This window comes from Ictidomys tridecemlineatus, chromosome 10 (assembly GCF_052094955.1).
Source record: "Ictidomys tridecemlineatus isolate mIctTri1 chromosome 10, mIctTri1.hap1, whole genome shotgun sequence".
NCBI lineage: Eukaryota > Metazoa > Chordata > Mammalia > Rodentia > Sciuridae > Ictidomys > Ictidomys tridecemlineatus.
The window spans coordinates 7,554,712-7,578,153 of NC_135486.1; the positions used below are offsets into that span (position 1 = coordinate 7,554,712).

Consider the following 23,442-nt stretch of genomic DNA (forward strand, 5'->3'; position numbering starts at 1 on the left):
TTAACTTTTTTTGTACGATTTTTAGAAGCCATTCTAGTTGTAGAGTTGTAAGGTTCTGATGCACAAAGTAAATATGGTGCTCTTGACTCTTTAAACAGCCTGTGAATGAGAGCTTTTCAGTCGGTGTCTGAAATAATTCTGCTCCTTGCCAGTGCTCAACTCTGGCTTCGAATCTTTGGAAGAGTTGTATGAAGCTGGAAATAATAGTTGTGGTGTAAAACATAGACATGTGTTTGACTTGTGGTTATAGTAGAAACAGTGCTTTTCCCAGCTAGAAAATCTGATTTTGTTTCTATCTTTGCAGGTTATATGGCGGGATGAATTACCGTCGGCTAGGAGGGGGTGTAGGAGTTATTAAAATGACACATTGTGAATCCCATATATGGTGAATATGTAGAAGACTGTCTTGAACCTGCTTCTCTGTATTCTGGAGAGCTCTGACTTTGAAGCTTTGTACAGCTTGAGAAAACATTAGAACAAATTTTATTCTTTGCCGGTGCCTCAACATATGGGAATGCAAATCTGATGACAGTGCTTCACCTGCAAGATGCCACCTTTGCACAATAATTTCCAACTCTGTGCAGAAGAATATTTATTTTTGGTTTTAACTTATCATGGTGTTTTGGTTTGGGGGTGTTTGGGGCTTTGTTTTTTTTGTTTTTGTTTTTACTTATTCTTCCTCCCAAGAAAAGAAGACAACGACTACAGTTCCAAGCAGCAAAACTTAACTTTGATTTTTAAGGTATTAACTTAATTTTGAAAATACAAATACTGATAAGGGCAGAAGGGCTATTATGGTCTGGTGGTCATATCTACTGGACACTCCATCCATGTCCTCCACCACTTACCAGGACTCCCAGTGACAGAGATGGGAATGCACAGTGTGTGAACTACTCATCATTCTCATACTCAGCACCACAAGACTTGAAAATCTAAAATAAAAAGGAATCATCTCATTAAATAGTACAATTCAGAAGGAATGTTAAATCGTCAAAAGCAGGAGTCTAATGCTGCAGTTTTCATCAGTGGAAGTTTTCGTCTTATTTCTTTCTAATGAACTTGTTTTCAACTCTAGTTACTAAAGTCTTTTTTTATCATAATATTCTCATGGAGTTTCTGCTAGATCTATACTTTGATCAGTGCCTCTTATAAAAATGGGAATGCATCTCATTTGCTGTCTTGAGACCCCCCCAACCACATGCAGCTCTGCAAGAGTTTTCACTCACAGACTTACCAGTGGAAGCCACTTCCCTTGCTGTTTCCTCATTGCTGCCCAGGATGGCAGGGAGAAATGTCCTCTCCCCAGCAGTGAATTCTGTTGAGTAATTTACCCTTGATACTCAGGCCTGGTGAAGCTGAGGCTTACCTTTAATAACAGCCTCCAAAGGAATGAAGTCTTCAGTTCACATAATCAACTGAGGCATTTTATCAATATCTGGGTTCTTTTATGCAAACTATACATCATTAGCTTCACTCCATAAGGCCACTGTAACTATTTCTCTCAAATTGCATTTTCTGGTGAAAAGTTAAAAGTTTTTTAAGGAAATAAATGATATTCAGTGGTTAAAGTTTTTTTCCCTCATTATATTCATAGACCAATTCTTTCAATTATTTTGCAGGAAAACCTTTGAATAAGACTTTAACCGCACACTGGGCATGGTGGTGCGCGTCTGTAATCCCAGCTACTCGAGAGGCTGAGGCAGGAGGATTGCAAGTTGGAGGCCAGCCTGGGCAACTTAGCAAGACCCTGTCTCAAAATAAAAAGGGCTGTGGATGTGGCTCAGTGGTGGAATGCTTGCCTGGTGCAAGGTCCTGGGTTCAGTCACCAACACCCACAGCAAAAAAAAAAAAAAGACTTTAACCACAACCAGAAGGAATAACCTTTGCTTTCTCCTCTACAATAAAAGAATAATCTTCACTTTCTCCCCTACAGTAAAAAGTTTGGCAACTTTTGTGTTTACATTTAAAGATCATTTGCACCTTTTTCAAGGAAAAAATGTATTTGGTAAACAATTGTTTACATGTATCATTTATGCTTTTTTCTAGCATGTATAACTTTTTTAAATAAAGGTAGTATTTACCATAAATTCTAATGATTGCTTTTTAATGCTTGTAGTACCTTTGCAATTTAATTTGGGTTTTCTATTTCTTTATCATTTGTATTACTTTTATGGAAAGTTGGTTATGAGAGCTTAAACTTGAAAGAACAAAGGTTGCCAGCTAGAATTAGCACTTATTATATATTTTATATTACCTGATCTATAAATATATTTTCTGATGTAAAACTTAGAGCCATACAGTTTTAAGTTAAAAAGACATTTAATCCAAACCCATCTATTACGTTGGTCTAAATCTGAAAACCAAGTAAGTCTACCTAAAATTAAATAGTCAACTAATGACAGAACTGACATTAGATCCCCACCCTATCTCTCTATATGCCCCCCTGCCACTACAAGCCTACCAGGAACATGGCCTGGAACAAAATAAGTCATTAGACTGCTGTAGTGTGGATCTAAAATTTCCCCAGCCCCTGGTACTAGCTGAAGGTGATGAACCCTTACAGGAGTAGGACCAAATTGGAGGAAATTAGGTCATTGGAGGTATGCTTTTGAAGGGGATATTGGGACCCTACCTCCCTCCTCTCTTCTCCATGAGGTGAACAGCCATCTTCACTATATGCTCCTGCGTTCTCTGTCTCAACTGGCCAACTGTCCATGGACTGAAACCCCAAGCCAATTATAATAAACCTTTCCTTGTTTTAGGTGATTACCTCAGCTAATTTGTCACAATAACAGAAAGGTAATACAGACTATAAGTAGTATTTAAGTTAGTCTAGCTAAATATTTTTAAACTAAAAACTTATGAGATCCTTACTATAGTACATCATTATCAGTCTTCAAAGAAAAATCATGTATTTTTTAAGACTTTATGATTGTATATATTTGAGGAAAAGGGAAAAAATGATAAAAGGAACATAGTTCTCTCCTTTAGAAAGTTCCCCGTGGAAGCAATTAATATGGCAGTGATTCAAGAGTGGAGAGAATTGGAGAATCACAGCCTGCAGATAATATTTTTTAACCACTGAAGAAGAGGATGCTCTGGAACAAGCTATGAGAGTTGGGGTAGAGTCTTAGAAACTTTGGTAGGAAACAGATGGGGAAAGGAAACAAAACTGAGATGAGGAAAGAAGTACAAGAAAGAAAAAAGACAAAAAGCAGAAGGCAAGAAATGGTGCTTCCTGGCCGTGTTAAGTAGTTTTGACAACTGGCTTTAAGTCGAAGCTCCTCTATTCTGGAAATGATTGATATGAGGGGCCCCTAGAAATGACAAAACTCTTCAAATTGTCTCATTGATTTTTAGTATTTTAGTTATTTAGCCACTTAAGTTAGGAACTTAGATTCTTTTATTTGTATTGTGTGTGGTGCAATTGGACCTAGAGCCTCGTGTGTGCCAGGAAGCATTCTTCCACTGTGCTACATCCCCAGATTCTCTTAAATGTAAAGAAGAAATGGTATTTACTGTACTAACATGAAGTATTTCAGGTTATTCCAGTAACAGTAACCTGTGATTCTTATCCTAGAAAGATGTGTAAGAACGTTTCATTAGGTTTCAATTCCTAGAACAGATTTTCAGTGTGATTTAGATCAAGATCTGGACTTCTGCTAAACAAGAAGAGTCCTTTTCTTCTAAAAGCTTACAGTTGCAAAACTAAGGTTGATCAAGCCTCTAAATCAGTGGTTCTCAAAGTGTGGTCTAAAGACCCTTAAAGTTCCCAAGATTCTTTGATGAAAGAATCCATGAGTCAAAACTATCTTCTTAATAATACTAAGACATTTTTGCCTTTTTTATTGTGGTGATATTTGATGGTGCAAAAGCAATAGTAGGTGAGACTGCTGGAGTCTTAGCACAAATCAAGGCAGTGGCACCAAACTGTATAATTAATTATAGTATCCTTCTAAGTGCAAGATAGACCAATAGATCTTATAGGAACAGTATGATATGGTTTCAGATTTCAACAGACACTTGTCAAGTTTTGATAGACATCCTTATCCAAAGTACACGAATGAAGACATGAATTGGGTGTCAAAACACTTTATATACAAACAGAGATATGAAAAATTGTATATATGTATAATATATATGTGTAAATATATATATATACACAACATATGTATATATTTGTTATATAAATATATATACATATATATATTTCACATACAAATATATGTGTAAAAATTGTATATATGTGTAATAAGAATTGTACTGCATTCCTGTCATTTTTTTAAAAAAATCAATTAAAAATTTTCAAAAAAATAAAAAAAGAATATCCATAATTGTCAGGAAAGCTATTAAAATACTCCCTGTTCTAACTTCATGTTTGTGTGAGCCACACTTTCTTCATATACTTCACCAAAGTAATACATTGCAAAAGATTGAATGCAGAAACAGATATGAGAACCCAATTGCCTTCTTTTAGGCCAGAAATTACTGGGATGTGTTAAAAAAAAAAATAAAAGAATGTAACTCATCACTAATTTTGTTTTTGAAAAAAATCATTTAAAAATGTTAATATGTAGTAAGTTTAATTTTTAATTTTTTAATTTCTCAGTTTTAAATTCTAATATATAGACATCACTAGATATAATCCTCATAACCAAAAGCTCTCTTAATTTTTGAGACTATAAAAGGATCTCAGTGAAAAACTGTTTGAGAACTACTGCTCAAAATCTTCCAGTTTATAGGAAACAGAGGAGTGAGTTAACATCATAGGAATTCAATGAACAAAATCCAGAATGTGGGAAACTTTACAAATGATCAGTTTCTCTTAAAAATAATGAATTGCAAAAAAAAAAAAAAAGAGTATGAAAAAAGAATGTGTGACTCATAGCATCTAATGCAGTGTACAAACCTTATTTGGATAATGTTTCAAGCAAATCAATAACAAAAATGTTTGAGTTAAAGAAAATTTCTTACTGGGTATTTGACATTCAAGGATTACTGAAAAATATTTTCAGGAATGATAGTATTATGTTTAAGTTATTTTGAGTCCTTTTACAGATGCATGTAAAATATTTGTGGGTTAAATAATTTGGATTTTAGAGAAGTAGAAAGGAGGCAGGAATGTAGATGAAATAAGAAGATCAAGTATTGGTCATTGCTGGCATATGAATTCAGTAGGCATTAATAATATTTTAGTATATGTTTGAAATTTTGCATTTAAAAAATAGTTTTGAAAAACAAGTTTCATTATGAGTCAGGCAATTCTAAAAGTAATGTACTGCAGTATAAAACATGCAAGGATCTAATTATTTAATTAGCCCAGGAGTGACTCAACAGTTGCCCTGATGAGGATTGAAAGAGCCCTCAGAAAGAAGTTGAGCCTGAGAAAATCTGAAAGACATAACAGTTTTGTTAAGTGGACGAGAGTGGCAAGGACATTCCAGGAAGAGAATGTAGCATGTGTAAATTATACCAAATAAAGGCCACGAGAAAGCATAGGGTATGAGGGGAAAACAAAGATGTCTTCTTTCAGAATGAAGAACAAACAAGCCACTGTGCAGAAATAAGCCAGGAGAAGAAGCAGTTACCATCACAAAGGCCTCTCAACTCAGTAGTTCTTAGCTTTCTTTGCTGCTGCTTTATTGCAATAAGTCTTTTGTTCTGTTACTGTGTGGTGCCCAGGCTCCAAGATGGCCCCAAAGACCGCTGCCTCCTGGTATTCACACCCTTTGTAACCTTCCCCCACTGCACCGGCTGGTCTGATGGTCTGTACTCTGGTAGGAGATGTTAAGGAAGGAGGTTAGCGTGTCAGGGAGAGGGTATAGGAGAAATGCCTGCACCTTCCACTGAAGTTTGCTGTGAACCTAAAATAGCTCTAAAAATAAGGTCTATTTTTAAAGGGAGGAAGACATTTTCTAGTTTTACTTCCAAAACCAGTTTATAAAAAACCAGCCTTCATTTTGTGTGCTTTTTTTCTTTCATCTTTCACATTCTGGAAGAAGTAAATACATGGAAATAGAAAATAAACCCATGAACCTCCATATGCCCATCTTCCAATTTCAAAAATTATCAACATTTTGCTAACCCTTTCTTAACTATTTTCTCCTACTCTTTTCCCCAGTTAAAGCAAATTTCAGTCATGTTATTTCATTCATTCTTGAATAATTTCAATAGATACTATAGCATTATCACACTTGATAATATTATAATTCCTTAATATCATCTAATACCATCAATGTTAAAATTTCCTTAATTAAAGCTTATGCTCCTTAATCAGTGGTGGGGACCTGCAGGGTTGCCACTTTCCTCACGATGGCTTTAGTCTGGACTGTGCCACCGCCCCAGAGCCTCATTAGTAGAGGAGGTCAGGCTGCAGACAGAGTGATGGCAGCAGAACAGAACCCCTGGATGGCTGTTCTGGGAAGCTTTGCTGATGTACAGCAGCGGACAATGTTCCTGATTAACACCAGTTATGAACATCATTATGACATCATTTCACAGTGGTGGCTCAGCTCCCAAATATATATAGAAAAAGAACCCAAACCCCAGTCTTTCAATGGTTTCAAGACAACCAGAAGTGCCTATTCTTGAGCCTAGTGGATCTCTTGGCAAGATGCCCTGGCTATGGGGATCTGCCACAAGGCATTCAGCTATGATGACTACCTCCAGGGCCCGTGCCCATGCTTCTCCATTAGATACAGGCAGCATGCCAGTGATCCAGAGCACAAGGATCAACACCTTGCCAAGGCAGAGGAGGGAAAGGCCAGCATATCCCTCTGCCCTGAACCATCAGTCAACAATTGCCCACAGTACAGATAAGGTCCCAGGGGTGAAGGTTAAAGCTATCCATGTCATCATGAATTCTGCGATCACCAAACAGACTCAGGACAGCATTCAGTAGGGTGAGAGGTGCTGGCAACATGCTCCACAAAGGCCTTACCACTGGGGAGACCATGTACCTCCCAGGGGCAGAAGCACGCTCCCCAAGCAGAGACCCAGAGGCTGGTTCACTTCTTATTCTTCTACATCCTTACCTGCCCAAGGCCTAGCACCACGAGCCCTGGCATTGGGGAGGACAGAGACTCATCAGATATATGAAGCCTCTTTGGGCTCATATCATATCATCAGATATATGGACCCCTTCAGAAGTCTGATTCTGGAGGTTTTGCCATCCAGACCTACAAAAAAAAGCCCTCTCCCTGGAGCTGATCCATGCCCAGACCATGCCAATGGCTGAAGACCCAGCAACCTTCAAGCCACCCAAGATGGATGTCCCATGATTGAAGGAAAGAAACAACTGCTGGGTACCCACAACCTCAAGCCCCGGGACATGCATGCGTTCATACACTCTGGCTTCTAGGGTGCTTTCCATCCCAGGGATACTGGGTGGAGGGTTTCTTGCTCCTCATTCCATTCCTATGAGATAGACATGGTATTTTTTTTTTAAAAAAACTCTTACCTGAAGCTAGAGCTAGAGACATAATTGGTTTTAAGAAAGATTAGTGCAAAGCTTGCCCTTATGTAGAAGAAACCATTTTGTATTGCTTTAAAATCAGACAAAAAAATTCTCAGCAGTGGCCTGGGGGCCTCATTGCCATTATTATTTAACCTAGACCAGAACTTTGATCTTTGCTTACTAGGTGAATAATGTTTATGCTATTCTAAAACCCAGGCTTCTTGATTCTTCTTACCCCCATCAGCATGAGCAGGGAGATGCCTTCTGAGTTTGGGCCACTTTGGCCTAGATTCTGCCAATGCTGTGCTCCAGCCTTGTCAATTTGAGGGACCTAAGGCCTCTTTCGGGTCTGAGCATAGTTAACAGCCAGATTTGGCAGGGACTCTTTTTTCTAGGCTGAAACTGGAGTCTCCTTGCTTTTTGATTAACTTTGTCCTGAAGCCAGTTCTTCATTCCTCCTGGGACCTCCTGGGCCACTGCTGTTCGAGGGATACTTTCTCTTTTACGTGTCACAGAGCAAACACTCATCTTGCATTATACTTCCTTGCACTTTAAAGTGACAGTAGTTTAACTCCAATTTGGGTGGAAATGTCCTAAGAGAAAAAATTAAGTCTATGGATGTGATAACGATGAATAAATGTTAAGTTTTGTTTTGTGCTGCTGAGGATCGAACTCAGGGCCTCACACATCAGGCAGGTGCTCTTCCACTGAGCTGCACCCACTCAGGCCCCAGATGTTCAACCTTTTTAGAATAAAAGAGATGGTAAGTACAGTTATATTATAGACTTAAGTTTCCTGTAAAATTAGTGTTATTTTGATTTCTTTGTCCAGGTCAGGGCCTGAAACATTTTTGGAGGGGAGCTAGAATGTGGGAGGCCAACCTTATGGGTGATTGAGTTACACTCCCCAGCTGGGTGCTGAGGCGCTCAGTCACAGAAATGGGTGTGTCTTGCAGCCCCATGGGTGAAGCTATGCTCACCTGTTCCTTTGTAATATAACCCCTTGCCCTGTTTAGGATAGAATCTTCCATGGAAGTGCCTTGTGTGGGTCCCCTCCTCTTACTGTGCCCAGGTGTCAGTCAACCTGCTGACAGTGGACATCATGTAGACTCAGCCCCCTGAAACCTGACCCCTTGCCTCATTTGAATAGCTTCTCCTCAATAAAAGGGATCAGCGTGTGTGTTCTCTCTCTCTCTCTTTCTCTCTTTCTGCAGACCCTTAAGGTCAAAGGAGCCGTCACAGCTACCCCAAAGAAAAAGATATTTGTGTCTCTTGTGTGGTTATTTGTGCAGCCCAGTTAGCCCAGTTTAACTAGAGTGACCCCTGAGCCTTTTAGTCGCGAGAACAGAAACCTGGCACTAGAAGAATTAAAAGTTTTCTATAATAAAAGCATTTTCACCAAGATGATTCTCATACCTTTAGTGCAACACATATCCTGAGAAAATGAAACTGAGGAACTTTTTCTTCTCCCTGTACATTGTCTTCAACACTATCTTGAATACTTGGTGCTTTCTGTTATGGATAGCATTTTGTTTATATAAGGAGAAGTTGTTCTCCTAGAGAAGCCCTGGAGTCCAAAACTATCAGAACACCTGAGTCTGTTATCTTGTTTTGACAAAAATCCTTACCATGTTCTCAAAAAAATGAAATCAAAATTTTTCCTTAATTGTCATCTTATTTAATGTTTACTAGTATACTTTGGTTTTCTTTTTTCCTCTCCTTTTGCTTACTTAATCAATTTTTATTTTGTTCCTTCACCCTATCATCTTGACAATTTTTCTATATTCTCTATTATAGTTTTATGTGTGTATCCCCAATGTAATAGACATGGTTAAACTTGCATTTCTGCCAGGCATGGTGGTGCACATCTGTAAATCCCAGTTGACTTGGGAGGCTGAGGCAGAAGGATCACAAGTTCAAGATCAGCCTTGGCAACTTAGAGAGACCCTGTGTCAAAATTAAAAATAAGAAGAGTTGGGGATGTAGCTCAGTGGTCAAGCACTTTCCTAGCATGTGTGAAGCTCTGGGTTAAATTACCAGTACCATCAAAAAAAGGGAAAAAGAAGACCCATATTTTTATCTTAAATGTTGAAATTTGTTTAAAAATTAAAGAAGATTCAAATTAAATAATTATAGAAGGGGCTGGGGACGGGGCTCAAGCGGTAGCGTGCTCACCTGGCATGCACAGAGGGCGCTGGGTTCGATCCTCAGCAAAATATAAAAATAAAATAAAGATGTTGTGTCCACCAAAAACTAACTAAATAAATAAATATTTAAAAATTCTCTCTCTGGGAGGGGGGATAGTACAGGATAGGAAAGGCAGCAAAATACAACATACACTAGTATGGCAGTATGTAAAAAAGTGGATGTGTAACCGATGTGATTCTGCAATATGTATACGGGGTAAAAGTGGGAGTTCATAATCTGCTTGAATCAAATGTATGAAATATGATAATAAAAAATAAAAATAATAATAAAATAATTTAAAATAAAAATAAACTAGGTTTTGCTATTCAAAAGTTAAAAAAAATAAAAAGTAAATAAATAAAAATTCTCTCTCTTAAAAAAAATAATTATAGAACTAGTTCATAGGTATTCTCTCATTGCATCAATCAGAACATGTTATCTGAACAGTCCTTGTTAGAGGTACTGAGCTTGAGCAGTGTGTTCAGGTGCTACCAGCTGTATCTTTTTTTTTTTTTAATATTTATTTATTTTTTTAGATTTCGGCGGACACAACATCTTTGTATGTGGTGCTGAGGATCGAACCCAGGCCGCACGCATGCCAGGCGAGCGCGCTACCACTTGAGCCACATCCCCAGCCCTCAGGCTGTATCTATTATAAAGTACTCCATCAACTCTGACTTACTGATTTTCACAGATATTAATAATGATTGATGCTTAGACACATTATTTCAGTGGAAGTTTTGGTCATTCATTTACATTTATTGGCTGAAATACCTCTATAAAGAAAAACTTTCCTTAATCATTTATCTTGAAATATAATGTATTTGAAAGACAAAAACCCCTTCAACTTACCAATGTTCAGACGTTATTCCATAGCAACCCCCAAAGGTAAAGCATGAGTTTATAAAATGGCATTTATTATTAGTATGAGCTCAATTTTTACATACTCAGCATTTGAAAATTATCTTTTTGATAATCATGTTGGAATCTATCCTTGACCCAACTTTAAATAGATAGCTACCTTGCTTCTTGATACATAAAATATATTCCACATTTCTTGTCCCAAACCTGAAATAGACTTTAAGAAATCTTAGGGGCTGGAGATGTAGCTCAGTGTTATAGTGTGCTTTAGCATTTGCCTAGCATGTCGACAGTCCTGGGTTCAATCCCCAGGACTACACACACTCATACACACACACACTCACATACACACACACACACACACACACCCCTTTAGAGGGAAATACTTAAAGACCACAGTCTGAGCATTAGTAATGTTCACCGCTAATAAGCTTTCATTGCTTCCTGGCCTGCCCAGTAGAGAGCTAGCAATATATGATTCTGAGCAAAAGAAAAAATAAACCATAAAACATCTCAATGGATGATTTTTTTTTTTTTTTGGGTAAAAACATTTTGAAACAGGGTTAGAATAAAAACCCTCAATCAACTAGCAAAGGGAATTTCCTTAACTTGATAAAAGCATCTATGAAAAAAGATACAGTTAACATTATTTTTAATAGTTAAAAAAAAGACTCAATCCTTTCGCACTTAGATCAGGAAGAAGATAAAAATGTACCTCCTCCCAACTTCATTCACCATTGAACTCTGAGGGAATTTGGAAAGAAAAAGAAATATTGAAAATTAAAAAGTAAGACTGCCTTTATTCATAGAACAAGCTGAACTTATACATAGAAAATCCTAAGGAATTCAATGAAAAAACTACTGAGGATGAACCCAGTGCCTCAGGCATACTAGGCGAGTGCTCTACCACTGAGCCACAGTCCCAGCCCTGATTCTAAAATTCTTATGGAAAAGACCCAGAAGAGTCAGAACAACCATGAAAAAAAAAAAAAAGTTGAAGTTGGAAGACTCACAATTCATGGTTTTAAAACTCACTACAATGCTACAGTAATCAAAACTGTGATTCTGGCACAAGCACAGTCATATAGATCAGTGAAATAGAATTCAAAGTTCAGAAAGAAACCCAAACATCTAAAACCAATTGATTTTTTAATGACAATAGTTTTTTCAACAGATGGTGCTAGAACAACTGAATGTCGATATACAAAAGGATGAATCTGAACCTCTACCTCACACTAAATAAAATAAAAGTTATCCCAAAGGGAATCAGACCTAAATATAAGAATTAAAACTATAAAATCCTTAGAAGGAAACATAGGAGCAACGAGGCATGGTGGAGCACACCTGTATAATTCCAGCAACTTGCTGGGCTGAGGCAGGAGGATCACAAGTTCAAGGCGAGCCTTAGCAACTTAGCAAAACCATGTCTCTAAAAATAAAAGAAGGTTGTTGTTGTAGCATAATGGTAGAGCATCCCCTGGGATAAATCCCCAGTACCACAGCGGGAAGGGGAATATTATCTTGTATTTTCCGTTTTGATATAATATTGTTTCATAATTTATTGACTTAATATTTGCAGTATTGGGGATTGAACTCAGGGCCTTAAGTATGCTAGGCAAGCACTCTACTTCTGAGCAACACCCCCAGCCCTTATTTCATAATTATATAAAACACTCATATGATTATTAACTATAACCAAAGAACGTTCAGGGAAGTCTTAACTTCTGTTAGTGTCTTCTCTACTCAGTTCTTTCCTTTCATCTGTAAACACATTTATTAGTTATTTTGATTTACCTTTTCATTGCTGCTTGTTCTACAATACTAGGGATTGAATTTAGGGATGTTCTACCATTGAGTTACATCCCCAGGCCTTATTTCTTTGTTTTGAGAAAAGGTCTCACTAAATTGCCCAAGTTTTCCTCAAACTATGATCCTGTCTCTGCCTCCCTGCTGCCTCTGCCTGCTGGGATCACAGACATGTGCCACCACAGCTGGCTCTTCCAATGGTTTTTGAAAACATAAGGAAATAAACGCACAACAAAAAACAAAGACACTGAGAAACACACTACTTCACTTTAAAAGTAAATATTTAATTTAACACTGTTATAAGAATTGAACAATATTAAAATCAGAAGCATATTAGTGGCTTTTAAAAAGTCTATTAATCTTTATTTTCCTTTTGAGAGGGTTTTTTTTGTTTGTTTTTGGTACCAGGGATTAAACCCAGGGGTGTTTAACCATGAGCCACATCCCCAGCACTTTTCATTTTTTATTTTGAGATAGGGCCTCACTAAATTGCTAAAGCTGGCTTTGAACCTGCCTCAGCCTCCCAAGCTGCTGGGATTACAGGCATATGCCATCATACCCAGCCAGAATTTTTGAGAGGATTTTGATGGCCAGTTCTCTACAGCAAAACAATGCTAGCAAATGTCTTTAGAAGATGAAAATTCTTTGACTGCAAGTCTAAAATGCTTTAAAGGGATTAAAGGTTTTAAAGATCTAAATCAAAAATACCCAATATTAGATATCACATTTGAATTCTAAAAGTTTGATATGAAAAACATTTTTTAAAAAGATACCAAGAAATTAACAACACAGCATTGCTTCTAGGCATTGGCATCTGAGATCATCATAACCAGTACAAGCGCGTGGCTGTGGTTCACCTAGTGCCAAGTCCTTGTTCTTCTAAATCCTCCATGGCTTTCATCTGGGCAACTCCAAAGCTACTGTGAGGAAAGAAGAGGCAGAGATACATACCCACCTCTCTTGCAGACCCTTTCAGCATAGCAACTAACCAAATAATTAGCGAGAAAAGAGTAGACGATCCATAACTTATTGTTCACTCATTCAATTTGAAAAATTGCCAGTTCTGTCAAATATGCCAACACACCAATAAGGTATTTATGACACAGAATCTGTTAAAAAAAAAAAAAGAAAAGAAAAGAAAGAAAGAAAGAAATTTAAAATTAGAATGTTATAGCAGGGCAGTTTGATATTTGAGTGATCAGTGTTACACTGGTCTAATTTCTGGATTTAGTACATTGAATTTGGCACATTCAATACACTATCATTTTTATATCTTCTATTTCTTTCCTTTTTAATGCTGATCTCTTCTCCTCAAAATTATTTCCCAGCTTCCATTACACTGTAGCCTCCATTCTGAAAAAGATAATTTATAGAAAACTGTGCTCTTGGAACCTAAGAGAGTTCAAATCTTGACTTCTCTCCTTACTAAGCTATCTTCCATGTATCACTTAAACTTACCTTGACCTGTTTTCTTGTTTTAAAATAAAATGTGGATAAAAACACCCAGCTGAGGCACAGTGGTGAACATTTGTAATCCCAACTACTCAGGAGGCTGAGGCAAATGTTAAAGGCTAGCCAGGCACAGTGGCACACGCTGAGCAACTTAGCAAGACCCTATCTCAAAAATAAAAAATAAAAGGGCTGGGAATGGAGCAGAGTACCCTTGGGTTCAATCCCCAATAAAACATATACATACACATACACACAATTAAGGTCCTCTAGACAAATATAAGCTTTCCATTTTGTGGAAGCTAAAAAAGTTCACCTCATATAAAAACAGTACAGTGGTCACTAGAAGCTAGGAAGGGTAGAGGTAAGAGGGGACAGATTAGATAATAAGTACCAAAATATAATCAGATAGGAGGAACTGATTTTGGTGTTCTGTAGCACTATGAGGTAATTATAGTCTACAACTACTTAATATATATTTTAAAATACTAGAAGAGTCTGAAGGTCCCACACATAGAAAGGATAAATGAAGAGAATGGAAATGCTAATTACTGTGATTAGATCACTAACATTGTACATATGTCATAAATTATCATACTGTACTCCCATAAATGTGCATCAATTTAAAAAAGAAACAAAAAAAACCTCCTAATACAATAACAAGACCATAGGAAATATTCACTGAGAGCATAACATAGCTCTATTTTCAAATATGCTTTAGGGACTATTTCTTTTTTTCTTTTTTTTTAATATTTATCTTTTAGTTGTAGTTGGACTCGATAGCTTTATTTATGTATTTTTATGTGGTGCTGAGGATCGAACCCAGGGCCTCCAACGTGTTGGGCAAGTGCTTTATCGCTGCGCCAAAACCCAGTCCTGGACTAACTCTATTTCTGATATTTCTTGTAATAAGCACTTCAAGAGAGTAAAACAATGTGTCTATTAGTCCTTTCCAATGGGGATAGAAAAGCCTAAAATATAAAGATGATACCTTTTTCTGTGTTTCTGGCTATAAATTTCTTTCTAACATGAAATGAAACTTCTATAACTTTCATAATTATTTCAAAATTTGATAAGAAACAATTTTGAAAGAATTATAACTCATATTACAGAATAATAATTTAAATTATTATCCAAGTCTATAGTATACACGTATAATGTTCTTCCATTATAGGGCTGCACAAACAAGGCTGAAGACTTTGATAAATCATTTATAAAGCAAAAAATAAAGTCTCTCTATTGTCTTCAGTTGGCATACATTCAAATGTTTTTCTTCAATGTGATGATCAAGTCACTATGCATGTTGAAAACTGGCAATAATAAGAAAAAAATTACTTAGCCAGATTTGTTCAAACTAACCTTTACTTTTCCATCAGTATGTGCAGAAGCTACAGATGTTGAAACACGGACCAATCTTGTGGCTGATAAATGAATTTTGAAATGCCTATGGAAATGTGAATAAAGGCAGTCCATAAATAAGTCAACTTCCTCCTGGGTAACTTCCCCAGGTGTTTTGTGGACACTGTCCCACAGAGCTTTTGCATCCTCTGGATGAATTGCATAAGAAATGTCCAGACTTTGAGGACTACAGGGAACAGACCAAAGAAATTCAGTAGTAGCCATATAGCAGTCCATTTGACATGCAGTCCACATAGCAGCCATCCAGGAAAGATTAAATGCACTGATTGCTAAAGGACTGAAATAACAGTCAAAAGTCTTCTGAAACCAAGTTCCAATTATGGCTGTATTAGACTCTGCTCCGTTTGCAAGGAATAAGGGTAGACAAGTGAAATCTTGTGAAACAGTCTCCAGGAGATTATCTCCAAATACACAGCAGAACCAACCAGTCCATAACACTTTACCTTCTCTGTTCTCAGATGGCATTTGAGATTTTGACAAAATCTACAAGGGAAAGTAAAAGTAAAACAAATTCATTAAGTTCAAAAGTACATTTGCTCCTAAATTACATCTTCCCAAAATTAATTAGCACATTAGAAATAAAATGACATATTGTTCAAAAGACAAAAAAGGAATAGTTTTGCTAGTCATTATTAGGGTTTATAAAAATAATGGACCCTTCTTCTAATATTTTATAGAGGTTATGTCATATGGCAACATCTTGGTGCAATGAAAATGCAAAAAAAAAGAGATACCTACATAGAATAATTAGGTACAGTATCTTGAAGAAAAAAATCTCAACTTTAGAAGGGACTGTAAGGTCACCAAATTCAACATGTGGAATTCTCCCACTGGAGAAGATACCAACATTTTCTAAGGCAACTTCTTCCATCAACTTAAAATGCAATTCCATACATCAAGCCCCATAGTTTCCTCCGAATGGACCTGTTTTCTTTATACGCATGTAAAATAAATAAAATTTAATCTCTCCTCCACAGGAAAAGCCCCTCAACTATTTCATGATCTCTACTACATATACTGCCAAGTTCAACATATACAGTTTCTTTTGTGAGAGTAGTGCAGGAATGGGGAACTGGGGCACTTTACCACTGAGCAACATCCCCAGCTCTTTTTAATTTTATTTTGAGGCAGGATCTAAGTTGCTGAGGCTAGTCCAAAACATCCTTCTGCCTCAGCCTCCCAAGTTGCTGGGATTATAGGCATGAGTCACCAAGCCTGGCTCATAACCAGTTTCTTCAACCATTTTTCCTAAATAGACTCACATTATCTTACTATTCTGGACACTCTTTTCTGAAATTCTTATGCATGAGTCATTCATAAGTTAACATGATTATTTCAAAAAAGATCTGATTACAAGACTATCATCATCTTTGATCCATATTACACTTCTATTGGTATAATCTTAGATTACAGTTTTCTGATATTTAGTAGACAGTTTTATAAAATTAGCCCTACATATTCAATTTTGCTGTAAATAGGTAAATCTCCCCCAGCTTAGACTGAGGTATAAACTTACTTCTACTAAAATTTTAAGCTCTTTCAATTTAGCCCATTGTACCAATCCATTCAGATTGTTGAGGACCTTGATCATATTCCCAGCTTACTGACTAATCCCTCAAACTTTGTAACATGATAAATACCTTCAAGATTTGTTTAAATATTGACCAAGCCAAGGTTAAGATCACAGCCATTAGAGATGATCGTTGGAGCAGTTTCTTTTTACTATAGTCCTCCTTTTTATTTAAGAAATTATGAAAGACTTTTGCATACCTTGAAGCTCAGATATGCTATATTTATCAGACTTTCATAACTTAAGAGTCCTATAACCTTGTCAAGAAATGAAATTTACAGGACTGGAGTTGTAGCTCAGTGGTAGAGTGCTTGCCTAACATGTACGAAGCACTGGGCTCAATCCTCAGTACCACGTTAAAAAAATAAATAAATAAAATAAAGGTATTGTATCCATCTACAACTAATAAAATTTAAAAAAAAAACCTGAAATTTACTTTGAAAACTATCAGAACACTGTACTAGGAATTTATATCATTTCTAATCCTCATGAGAACATCTTTATGATATACAAGTCACAAAACGTCTCTGACATCAGCTATTTTACTTGACAAAGACTGCTGACTACCTGGTATCCATTTTTCCTTCTGCAATAAAATAGTCCCTTTACTTAAAGTTGCAAAGTGCCCACTAAAAAAGAAAATTTTTCCAGCTTCCTTTCCAACTAGGATGTAAGCAGAAGTTGCTGAATCTCAGCAAGATTCACATTTCTGGGTTTCCTGTTTGTCCCTCTCATCTTCCTTCTACCTCCTGCCTGAAACTTAAATATAATGTTTATAGCTCCAGGAGCCACCCTGGACCATAAGGTGACCTTTAGAATGGAAGTCATCCACTACAGATGGTAGAGAAGAAAGATGAAAGGAGTCTGGGTTGTTAATGACCTCATCATCAAGCCTCATGCCAGCCTTGGACAGTGTGTCTTCATTTAGCTTTTCACGAAGACAATGAGCCTATCATTTTCAATCCACTGTTAACTCAGGATTTATGCTATAAACAATGGAACCTAACCCTCAAACACCTTGAGATCTTTGCCAATACCATGACCTATACCAGGAGTTAGCAAACTTTTTCTGTAAATGGATAATAAATATTTTAAGCTTTGCAATTCATGTGGTTTCTGTTGCAACTATTTAACTCCGCTATCACAGCCCCAAAGTAGCCACACATACATAAGACATAGCATATAAAAGAAGCTACATTCCAATAAAATCTTATTTATAAAACAAAGAGCAGGTCAGACCATGCTTTGCTGACCTTTGATTTACATAAACAAATAAATCCAGTCTTGTTAATTGCTTGAGGATTTCATTTTCTTATTAGTGATTAAGATTAATAAATTCAGAAGAGACTTTATTACAAATAACAAAATAAATCTGTGGTCTTTTTAAAATACATCAAAAGATAGCCTTACTTGGGGGTGGGGATTAAACCCATGGGTACTTAACCATTGAACCACATCCCAGCCCTTATTTTGAGACAGGGTCTCACTAAGTTGCTAAGGCTGACCTCAAATTTATGGTCCTCCTGCTTCAGCCTCCTGAGGTTGCTGGGATTACAAGCATGCACCAGCTTAACTATGATCATTAACTTTCTTTGTACTTTTACATATTTTCAAAGTTTTTTAAAATTAACATAATTTTACACATACACATATATGTTAAAAAAATTTACATTGGCCATAATCTAATTATTACACTTTGGTAAAATAACACATAAAATACGTTAAAAAATCACAAGCTTAGGAACTTAAAAAAACAGTAAAAATACCACTATTTCCAAACCAAGAAAATGCTGCTGGCCATAGTAGTGCATAGTAATTCGAACTACTTGGGAGGCTCAGAGAGGAGGATAACAAGTTTAAGGCCAGCCTGCGAAACTTAGTGAAACCCCGTTTCACAATTTTAAAAAATGGCTGGGGATGTAGCTCAGTGGTAGAAAGTTTGCCTAGTATGTGTAAGGCCCTGAGTTCAATCCCCAGCACTGCAAAATTTTTAAAAAGAACAAAATAAAAACAAAATGTAGATCATTTTGCCCTAGGAAACCAGAATTGTTTATATACTATACTTGGACAAGAAATGCTTCGGGGTCCCTTTGTGTTCCTTTCATTCCCAGGAGAGTAGAGAAAATCACTTTAATGTTGAAGTCTTCTCCCACTTCCACAGCAAGTCCCTTTTGCTTTTCAGCAGCAATAAATGCATTCAGAAGTTTAGAATACTCTTTAAGATTATTATAGGAGAATTTATATAAGGGAGTTACACTATATAAAGTCCATTGTTTATGCAGGAGGAAAGCAACCTTCTGAGAATCAATATTTTCCTAAAAAAGAAAAAAAAAGGTTAAAAATTAACAAACATTAGTAAGAAAGAATCAAAGGATTTAAGTATTTATACGAATCTATAACTGAGGCCCAAACCTTTGCATTCCCAAAGATCAAACTAAAGTGAGGTTTGCAAGATTTTTTATAGATCTTCGAACTTCGCTGAACATTCCCTTTTAGAATGCTCTTTCCCAGGAGTTCGAATGGCTTGTTCCTTCACTTCATTCTGATCTCTTCCCAATATGCCACCCAAGAGGCTACTCCACTAAAGTAGCACCTGTACCCACTCCAACTTTGTCACTCTATATCTTTATATAAAAAGATCTTTTTATATAAAGATATAGATATATATTATAGATATATATTTTTATATATCTGCTTTATTTTTCTTCACAGCACTTAATTACTGAGTGACAATAAAATACTGTCTGATTTTTATTGTCTGTTTTCCCCAGAAAAGTCCATGCTTTCTAGTATTGTCTCACAGCTCCATCTATTTTTTAAAACTTTACTTGAGAAAAAAATATTTCTTCTGGATAGAACATTTATTGAAACAATTATACTTTTTTATAGTTATCAAAATACATGGCAAAATTATTGAAAAGGTAAAGAAGCACAGAATAGGGTATTCCAATCTTCATATAAAATTTCTGTTTTCTGGCTAAAATCTATCACTTTCATTACCAGCATCAGTAATTTTTCTTTAAGAAAGTTGTTACAAAAATGCAAAACTTGACTCCTATCCCAAGAGACACTAGGCATCAACACTGATAAAAACAGCTACAATGAAGGTCACAACAGCACCTATGCAGTGCTCCAACAAAGAATATGACTTCATTCTCATCACAAGCAAATATCAAATACAAAATGAGCAGTATTCTATTTAAAAAGGGGAGAAAAGATTGTACTTTAAAAAAAAAGTTATCATACAACAAAGAAATTAAAAAATACAAAGAAAAATACTGTGGAAATGATCCAGATTAAGGAGATAAAAGAATATAGTGCTAATACTATAAAATTATTTAACTGTTTCTCATTTATTTTATTAGTGAAGGGTTAAGAAGATATTATAAACAGTAACAAAAATTGAAATGTTTTGCTCAAATAGTCTCAATTATTTATTAATCCACATGGGCTGGGGCAGTAGTTCAATGGAAGATCGCCTGCCTTGCATGTGAGGCACTGGTTCAATCCTCAGACCACATAAAAATAAATAAATAAAGATATTGTGTCCATCTACAACATATGCATATATATATATATATATATATATATATATATATATATATATACATACATACATACATACATATATATTTTTTTTTCTTTTCTTTTAAAGAACACAAAGCATACCTGCAATTGTGAACACTGGGGAATTTTCCTTTGAGGCGGGGTTGGGACAAATGAAGTCTGCTTCCTAACTGACTCCAATCGTTTTTGCAGAGGGGTGGCACCTATAAGGTAATCTTTAAGACCTGAGGATGTACTTTGTCTAGGAGTCAATTCAGGTGTTGATTCTGATGCAACATAAGGATCCATGGTCTACATAAAAAAATAACAATAATAATAATAATAAGACAGAATTCTAAACACTAAAAGATTAACTCATATTCATAGTTCCACAGATTCCTCTACTCACTATAAAATAATTCTTTCCTTCCTTCCCCTTCTTCAACTTTTTCATGAAGTGCTACACTTCTCATTGGCTATAGCCATATTTATTAATACTTTATAGATACCACAAACAGTATGTTCAAAATTAAATTCAACTCCTTCCTTCCAAAAGCTAACTGGCCCACTTTCAAATTCCTATCAATTTTCTAGGAGAACTTAAATGCTTACAGTCCCCCACCTCCACTCCTTCACAAGTAGTCATTCAGCACATTCTATCAAATTCTTCCTTCAACAGCCTTTGTCATGCATTCCCAAACCATAGGCTGGGCTATATTTTTATAACCACAACCAAGAGTCCCTAAGAGTGAAACATTTTTCCAAAAATGGCACTCTATTGTTAGTTATCAGAGCAAAAACCTCATGACAATATAAATCCTAAACTCCTCTGCCAGATATTTAAGTCTGTCGAAATTCAGCTTCTCCTTTTTCTCCTCTCCAACCTAGGACATAAATATATTCATATCTTCATGTTTCTGCCTATCAACTATATCATCTGTCTGAAGTGACATTTCCTATTCCACCTCCTTTAAGACCATGTTTGAATGTGACCTCCTTTCAAATTCTGTTTGAATTTTTTTTTTTTTGCAAAAATTCTTGTTCGAAAATTCAAACAAGAGGGTTTTTTCAAATCTTTTTCCCTTGAAATGCCTACATTATATGATTCTATCTGTATTGTGGCTCATTCCCGGAAGGTGTGGGTGTGAGTGTGTGTGTGTGTGTGTGTGTGTGTGTGTGTGTGTGTGTGTGAGAGAGAGAGAGAGAGAGAGAGAGAGAGAGAGAGAGAGAGAGAGAGAGAGAGATCCCATTTCCAAAAGAGTCCAGCAAAATTCTTCAAGAATGTTCTGTAAAATCTTTGGAGATACAGCAGCCACACAGCTCTCCTCACCAAGTCTGAACCACTCATTTTGGCCCCTGTTCATTTATTTTCTTGGTGTGAATTTCTTGTCTCCCCTGCAAGTCTAAGCTGCTTTGACTGAAATAGTGCTTTATAATTCTCTTGCATGACTGCCCTAATACATAGCTGAAGTGCACTTTAATTGTTAACCAAGTATCGGTTTAATCGAACGTAAGTATTCCATAGAGCTCCAACATGAACATACCATTTCCACTGAAAGGAATGAAGTTATAATTACTCCCAACTACTGTGCTGTTAGTCTTTCAAAAGAGTTTTTCACAAATGAGGTTATATTTACAGTTTTAACTATTTTTGCGGTACTAGGGATCGAACCCAGGGATCTCTACCACCGAGCTACACCCCCGTTGTTGTTGTTGTTGTTTGTTTTTTGGTCTCGCTCAATTGCCGAGGCTGGCCGGCCTCAGCCTCCGGAAAAGCTGGGATTACAGGTGTGCGCACCGTGGCCGGGACGCAGTACTACTACTTGTAAATGATAATGTGTAAGTACCATTTAAAATTCATGGTAGCACACCAGGACACCCCGAGTTGTCGGTCCTGTAGGTAGTCCGTGCAGAAAGGGGCTTAATCACTTGGGTGCACCCCACCAGTCCCTAAGGCCAACAGCTCCGAAGCCCGAGCGTGGCGGGGCGTCGACCTCGTAGCGCGAAGCACGTCTGTGCTTAAGGACACAGGCCACAGCCAAGTTCACGGCCAGTCCTGGACCAACACAAAGCAGCTCACCAATAAAGTGCAGCGCTGACGCTGTCACCCATTCCGCGTGCACGACTCATTCTTCCATCCGGCTCCGGAACTTGGTCGAGGCTGAAACCTCCTGAAGTGAAAAAGCCGCCAAAATGACAGCTGAGGGAGAGGCCCGAGTGCCGCCGGCGCTCCGCGAGCGAGCTCCCCCGGACGCCAAGGCGCCCAGCTAGGAGGTCGCCGCTCGCTCCCAGCCGGAGGGGGTCGGCAAGAGACAGGAGACCACTCGCTCTCCACCCGAGCCCTCCTGGGGCAAAGCCAGATCTGAGAGCCCACGGCCAGAAGCGGCAGCTCGGCTCTCAGCGCCCTTCACAGTTTAAAATCATCTCCCGACTCGCTCTGCGGTCCCACGCAGGAAGCCTCCCTGGCGCCCCTCCTATTTCAAGACAGTGAAGTAACCCAGGTCGCCATTTTAACTGAGGTCAAGGCCGGTGCGCGGCGCTGCTTCTTGGTTTTCCTCGGGTGCGAGGCGTTCCCCTCCTATTTCCGCCCGTAGTAGGCATGGCGGCGGAAGCTTCTTTCTGATTGGTAGAATGCCTTCCTCTAATCCTGGGCGGGTACAAGGACCATTGACTCCCCGGGTCTAGCGTGGTTTCTGGCCTAGGAGTGCTCTTGATTTGGTTGCCGTCCTTTTCCTACGGAAAGTCTTAGGTCGGCTGCCAGGTCTAGGAGATTTGGAACGCAGGCTGTTTCCTCCTTGTTTTCCGGTTCTGCCCGTGGGAGCCTTCGTTCTGGCGGAGAAGAGGAGGAAAGCGTGCGCCTGGTGACAGGCCTTTCCGCGTCGCGCTTCACACTGGTCCTCGGGTCACTCGGCGCAGCGGCCTTGATAGAAGTGGAAAGTGATGCCCTGACGGGGAGAGGGCTTTTCCCTATCCACTCATCCAAGGGCCTTCCAAACCTTGCAGATTTATGTAGTTGCTAGACACCCGTACCCGGATGTTCAGCGGAGGAGGGCTTAAATATTGGAGAAGAGTGGGAACTAAAATTTTAAGGGACTTCGGTGCATTTCCAAAACAGAGTTTTGAGCACCGTCCAACACCTGCAGCGTGGA

The 23,442-nt window shown here is 37.6% G+C and overlaps 2 protein-coding genes and 1 pseudogene across 10 annotated transcripts in view; 2 read left to right on the forward strand and 1 right to left on the reverse strand.

Moving 5' to 3' along the window:
- Positions 1 to 2,087, forward strand: part of Klhl20 (kelch like family member 20) — a 36,013-nt gene extending 33,926 nt beyond the window's left edge. For 4 of the 7 annotated variants that reach the window (XM_078022330.1, XM_005319791.5, XM_040277144.2 and 1 more), the window contains one exon: positions 305 to 2,087. In XM_078022330.1, the coding sequence (XP_077878456.1) occupies positions 305 to 389 (85 nt within the window). In that variant the 3' untranslated portion in view covers positions 390 to 2,087. The remainder of the gene's footprint in view (positions 1 to 304) is intronic. The other 3 variants (XR_013426362.1, XM_078022328.1, XR_005730445.2) reach the window with 2 other exon arrangements.
- A 4,469-nt stretch (positions 2,088 to 6,556) lies between these two features.
- Positions 6,557 to 7,360, forward strand: LOC110597632 (putative monooxygenase p33MONOX pseudogene; annotated as a pseudogene).
- Positions 7,361 to 12,572: 5,212 nt separating this feature from the next.
- Cenpl (centromere protein L) lies at positions 12,573 to 22,966 on the reverse strand. Of its 3 annotated transcripts, none has more exons than XM_013356137.4 (5): positions 22,374 to 22,966; positions 20,417 to 20,605; positions 18,811 to 19,062; positions 15,118 to 15,660; positions 12,573 to 13,418 (listed from the first exon to the last, which is right to left on the reverse strand). In XM_013356137.4, the coding sequence occupies exons 2-5, from the start codon at positions 20,600 to 20,602 to the stop codon at positions 13,347 to 13,349; spliced, it is 1,053 nt and encodes a 350-aa protein (XP_013211591.1). In that variant the 5' UTR covers positions 20,603 to 20,605; positions 22,374 to 22,966; the 3' UTR covers positions 12,573 to 13,346. The 3 variants fall into 3 exon arrangements, with proteins under 3 accessions (XP_013211591.1, XP_040133412.1, XP_040133411.1); XM_040277478.2 differs by lacking the exon at positions 22,374 to 22,966 and adding an exon at positions 22,141 to 22,361 and having other exon boundaries at positions 19,003 to 19,062; XM_040277477.2 differs by lacking the exon at positions 22,374 to 22,966 and adding an exon at positions 22,141 to 22,360.
- Between the last annotated feature and the right edge of the window lie 476 nt (positions 22,967 to 23,442).

What these genes read in the sequence shown, in the direction of transcription:
- Cenpl (XM_040277477.2), bottom strand. An exon ending in CCCAGTGTTCACAATTGCAG is followed by an intron (nt 19,063 to 20,416) that starts GTATGCTTTGTG and finishes TTTCTTTTTTAG; the next exon opens with GAAAATATTGATTCTCAGAA. An exon ending in CCGAAGCATTTCTTGTCCAA is followed by an intron (nt 15,661 to 18,810) that starts GTATAGTATATA and finishes TTTCCCTTGTAG; the next exon opens with ATTTTGTCAAAATCTCAAAT.